At 43.0% G+C, this 6,000-nt stretch overlaps 1 protein-coding gene across 1 annotated transcript in view; it reads right to left on the bottom strand.

Annotated features, from left to right (window-relative positions):
• The window catches only part of ppp2r5b (protein phosphatase 2, regulatory subunit B', beta), a gene marked incomplete at its 3' end in the record, with an annotated part of 58,072 nt that overhangs the window by 2,523 nt on the left and 49,549 nt on the right, over positions 1-6,000 (bottom strand). Inside the window, exon 7 of the mRNA XM_080450851.1 lies at positions 2,523-2,631. Coding sequence (XP_080306977.1) covers positions 2,523-2,631 — 109 coding nt within the window. The remainder of the gene's footprint in view (positions 1-2,522; positions 2,632-6,000) is intronic.

The following is a 6,000-nucleotide window of genomic DNA, read 5'->3' as shown; positions in this document are numbered from 1 at the left end:
GTTGTTAGGCTAAGGATTAGGGGGGATTGTAGTCTGCCAAGGTGCCACTGAGGAGGATGTTAACAGACACTCAGGTTAAAACAGGGGGCTATTACACTTGGCCGCACTCATTCCAGAGAATTAGGAGGTTGGCGTCTGGCCGACGGATTTGCACTTGTAAAAGCTAGTTAACCCTCAGCCAAGAAAAGAAAAAAACATTTTGGAATGAATTGCTTTATTAAGAAAAAGTATAAAAGGATGCAACGTAGCGTGGATCCTTTTCCCAGTAGAAATCTTCTGACATGTCATAGATGAACGCAGCCGAATGCAATAACATAAAGTTTAGGTGTTTCGTTTCGGTGTTAGGCTGTTGTGAGCCAGCATGGACGGGTCCTGTACAGACCCGCAACGAACCACTTTTTGGGCATGTCATTATAAGTGATAAATGACAACAAATGTTCCTAACTGCACGTACTGTAGTCCTACGGGCTGGGGCGGCACCTGTAAGCAGGGAGTGTTGGTCGGGAGGGATAGGACAGAGGGTGTACGTCCTCCCGGTGGGGGCTCCTCACTGGTAGGTGAGTCTGTAGGATATGTGTGCGGGGAGGAATTATTGGCATAACAACTAAATAGGGGAGAGAAAGGGGTAAAAAGCTCATTTTATTTAATAAAAGGTCCAAAATTAGGGCACAAACCACATGGTCTCTACAGTATGTCTGCTGTGAAAAGGGGTCCATTGGTCACATCTCACCTCGTTGAGGTAACGTTAGTAGCAGCCATGGAACTGCAACTATCAGCAGCAGAACGAACACCTTGGGAATCACTGACAAAGAAAGATGTCAGTGATTCCCAAGGTGTTTGTCCAGTGTGTGTTTAGATGTCAGTGATTCCCAAGGTGTTTGTCCAGTGTGTGTTTAGATGTCAGTGATTCCCAAGGTGTTTGCATAGGGTGTGTTTAGAGAAGCAGTTGTGGAAGAGGAACTCAGATTGTTAACCCATTAAGACCTGAGGCCAATTCTACAAATGCCTTCTAAACCAGTGGTTCTCAAACGTTTTCCTGCCAAGGACCCCCAAAGTTATATGTGTTTGGCCACGGACCCTCTTCTGAAATCTATTTGTGCCAGGGACCCCCAGAAGAGAAGATTTGTGTCAAAATTATTCAAATTCTTTCAAACACTTTCAAGATTTTTCAAAAATATCCAAAGATGTACAAGCGACACGAAGTGACGCGTTGTGAGCTTGTATATCTGCTATTTTTGAATGGCCAACGCTAAAACCTAAAATGACACGGACGCTTTCCCGGTTTTAATGGGTTAATAAAAGTAGCAATACCCCAGTGTAAAAATACTTTGTTACAAGTAAAAGTCCTGCATTCAAAAACAGAAAAAGTTAGAAAATAGAGATAAGGGGTTTCTGCCCGACAGCGAGGAGTAGTAAGGCACTGTAGCAGCTGGTGCTGCGTGGATACTTTGAACTGGGTTACTATACTGCAGAGCCACACCTACCCAGAGAAACTGCTGGCCACTGACATTCTGCTCCCCTGTGACACTGCCTGTCAAACCTGCGAGTGTGTCCGTCTATCTGTGTGTGTGTGTGTGTGGGTGTGTGTGTGTGTGTGTGTGTGTGTGTGTGTGTGTGTGTGTGTGTGTGTGTGTGTGTGTGTGTGTGTGTGTGTGTGTGTGTGTGTGTGTGTGTGTGTGTGTGTGTGTGTGTGTGTGTGTGTGTGTGTGTGTGTGTGTGTGTGTGTGTGTGTGTGTGTGTGTGTCTGCAGTGAGTGTGTGAATAATGCATGTGTGTGAACAACCAGGAGAGAATCGGAAGAGGAGAAATGTAGGACACATTGAAGCTGTCGCCCAGAATGCACATACACGAGCGCACACACACACACACAAAGAGACAGGGAGAGACCGTCATCCCCCACCATACATACTCTCATCAATGTACAATCACACACACACACACACTGAACCAGTCTTTGGAGAACAAACTGTACCTTCTGCATAATCAAATTATGAAACATCCATAATGCACCCACGCTGCAGCACACACACACACACACACACACACACACACACACACACACACACACACACACACACACACACACACACACACACACACACACACACACACACACACACACACACACACACACACACACACACACACACACACACACGTTTTTTCATAGCTACAAATTGCAATTGAAATGAAAAAAGCCTCTCACACACACAAATGTAATACATGCAAATGCACAAACACTGTAGATTGATTCTGCTAAATAGAATTACATGATGGATGTGCAGCTCTATGCAGCGATTAACATGACTCAATGATACCCTCTAGTGTCTCAAGTGTAATATTGCAGGGTTTCTTACAGTAACTGTTGTAAATCTGTTTTATTTCATCAACCAAATGCTAACTTTAAAAGTGAGTGTGTGCGTGCGTGCGTGCGTGCGTGCGTGCGTGCGTGCGTGCGTGCGTGCGTGCGTGCGTGTGAGCGTGACTGAGAGAGAGAGAGAGAGAGAGAGAGAGAGACTGACCTGTGCATGGAAGATGGAGAGAGACTTGGCGGTGTGTAGCGGGATAAGGACTCGAACCAGGAATTGCTTATGTTCCGACTTCAAAGGGAGAGCAAACCCATTTATGATGCTGGGATGAGGAGAGGAGAGGAGAGGAGAGGAGAGGAGAGGAGAGGAGAGGAGAGGAGAGGAGAGGAGAGGAGAGGAGAGGAGAGGAGAGGAGAGGAGAGGAGAGGAGAGGAGAGGAGAGGAGAGGAGAATTATTATCATATTAATGTCATAACAGTCTTGGTCTCTTGGTCTGTCAGTTTTTCAGACATTTCTGCCATCCCATCTGTCTGTTGAATGATACAAAAGGATTAAACGGTTTGTGTGTTAGAATATTCCTAAATTCAGCCTTCCTCACCCCGATTGCATTCATTCATACACCTGGGAAAGGGGTCCTTTAACTCTAAAGGGGGCTACATGCTTCAATATAATCCAGCCGAGTTTGACCCCACCCACTCAGTAATCTGATCGAATGAATCACAGCTGTGCCAACTCATCCGAACAGTTCGGACACCCAGACAGACATCTAGGTGTGCAGGAGCGACCACCGAAAGTTCTGAGACCGTCCATAAGAAGTTCTTATGGACGTCAATTTGTAGTTATAACCTACCCGGATGTCGGACGGTAAGCATGTAGCACCCTTTAAAGAGAAACATTCATAAAGTTAAGATTGATTTCTCTGTAAATCCAGCAAACAAGGTCAATGTCAAAATCCACTAAGTAAGGGTTGTAGTTATAGCTTTTTTTGGCGTGACTGCCCAGTTTTAACAAACGTTAGTCTCACAACAAATAGGTGATGGTTTCCCTTCACGCCAATTCAACTGATTGTGAACCAGGGATATGGGTGGGGATATGTGGGCTAAGATTAGTTAAAGGTGGGTTGGGGTGGCCCTTGAAAACTGCTTGCTAGTGGTCCAGAGCTCAAAAAAGGTTGAGAACCAACGACTGATCTATTCCTCTTACTTTATCCAACCTTCCATATTAAACTCATGTTAACTGATACTACTGTATATTATTGATTTGTAACATTCATGAGTGAGCAAACACATGGCATTAAATGGCCACATTTCTTAATAATGATGACACTTTCCCTTCTTGAGATTTTAACTCCCTTTTCTGTGGAATTTCTTGACCTCAGACTTCCCAGTAACTGATTTCATTGACTCGTCATCTTAGGTCACCAGGTCATTTAGTGCACTGCTTCTCAAGTAGTGGTCCATGGCCCACTAATGGTCCATGGCATTATTACAGGTGGTCCATGTCTGTCTTTTCTTGGCTATAGTGGTGGTCAGGGACAGTCTCATGTCATCTGGCTCCAACCTCAGGATGCCCTGTATATAATACTGTTATACAGTATAACACTAATATTCTTCAAGTATGCCAGTGTGGCAATACCACTCTCACAGAGATAGCCTACATCGTCACAAAAGGTAAATTACATTTAGCTTTTACTGTCTGAAAACTCATACAGAACTTCACAAGGGACTGTGTTTCATACATGTCTCTAGATCCTACACCCAAGTCAACCCACGGAAACCAGTACGAGGAGCTCTGGCGTGTCAGCCTGGCTGTTCAGATATACTTGGGTGGGTGGGAAGCATAAATCTCACAATCATGCTGCTGTCTGGCGTTAATGTGGGTCTCTGTTTGTCTGCAGGCTACACCATCAGTGTTCATTTAATTCTAAGTAGTCCATTTTCTAACTCTCATGGTTAAATGTTATTGATTTTATTGTCCGTTTGTCTGTCTTGTCTGTCTGTCTGTCATTTCCTCGTTGCTAATTTGTCAATTTTCTACAACAAACCATGTGTGCATCTCACTCATCCTTTCTGTGACAATCAGTTTAGTCCTCTCTGTTCTCTGACAATCAGTTTAGTCCTCTCTCTCTCTCTCTCTCTCTCTCTCTCTCTCTCTCTCTCTCTCTCTCTCTCTCTCTCTCTCTCTCTCTCTCTCTGTGTGTGGGTGATGCTATAAATACCCCTGTTACCACCAATGTGAATAAAACCCACCCTCCCCTGTCCTCTCCTCTCCTCATCTCTCTCCCTCCAATTCCACCTCTGACTCACTCACTCCCTCTCCCTATATCGCCATCCATCAATCTCTCACTGTCACTCGATGTGCATTTCTTGCCTCCTTCCTCACCCCTTTCTTTCCCACGCATTCCATCCCAGAGTCTCCCCCTCTCTCTGTCTCTCTCTCCAGCGGCCTACCTGAGAGGATTAGGTTGGCAAAAATGATTCACTGGCATATTTTAAATCACTTCTTAAAAATCTACTACTATAGATTTCATTTTCGTAATGCAATAGAGTATATTCAATAGAGTGATCCTGACGTCACTCCCACTACCCCTGGGCCACGGCTTAATTCTTTCTCTTGCAAATCCCATAGAGAGATCTTAGATTGAGTCATATAAGAACTGTGTTCCAAAAATAAACCAACCACCCGGGCGATTTTGTCACGTATTTGACTCGGTGTCGTTTATGATATTGAGTTACATTTGATAACGTCTGTATTTGGAGAAAGAAATATATTTTCTTACCCGAATGTACTAAATAAATTAGTACATTTTATTTCTGGAACACAGTTCTTATACTGTATGACGCAATCTAACATTCCCCAATGGGATTTTCAAGAGAAAAAAATTTCGCTGTGATCCAGGGGGATAGCGCCCTCTAGCGGCAGTGATGTCAGACTTTGGAGCTCTATACTATATTTCATTTCCAATGCATTAAGAAGGTCCCAGGTTCAATCCCCAGCAAGGGTGACCTTTCTGTGTGGAGTTTGCATTAAGTTTCCTCCCACACCAAAAGATATGCAAGCTAGGCAAGGTTATTATAGTTAACTAAAACTAAAGAAATAACGAAAACTAGAATTGGGTAGAAAAAAACGTTTTAGTTAACTGAAATAAAAATAAAAATTTGGCTTTACAAACAAACAATAACTAACTGTTTTGTGTGCATATACAACTAACTAAAATCATACAGAAATGCACATAGTTTTAAATGGCAAAAATAGCAGATACGGAACTCATGGGCATATTGTTGTTGCGCCTTGTTTTTACCTTTTTGTTGTTTATTTAATTTAGTATAATGCATCTTTCAATACGTAATTGATAATAATTGTAAAAAAAACTATCAAACCATAAAAACGTCTAGTCCCAGTTTCCATGAAACAGCAGGTGAATCCAAGCCAAAGCTGCGATCCCTTATGAATGTAATTAAATTCACTTCAGAGCCAGACATTAATGAAGGAAAGTAGATGAGGACTTTGGTTCCCTGAGACGGATAGACTCATAGACCATTATGCCAGGAGGGAATAGTGAGTCAGTGGGGTTACAGTTATGCAGTGATGGAAGAAGTACTCACATTTTGTACTTAAGTAAAAGTATCATTACCCTATTGTAGAAATAGTCTACAAGTATAAGTTCGGTATACAAAATGTACTTGGGTAA

This window comes from Gymnoscopelus braueri (assembly GCF_963280865.1).
Source record: "Gymnoscopelus braueri genome assembly, chromosome: 15".
In the NCBI taxonomy this organism is placed as follows: Eukaryota; Metazoa; Chordata; class Actinopteri; order Myctophiformes; family Myctophidae; genus Gymnoscopelus; species Gymnoscopelus braueri.
The sequence above is the reverse complement of the archived record's forward strand: the minus strand, read 5'-3'. Positions and strand labels throughout refer to the sequence as shown.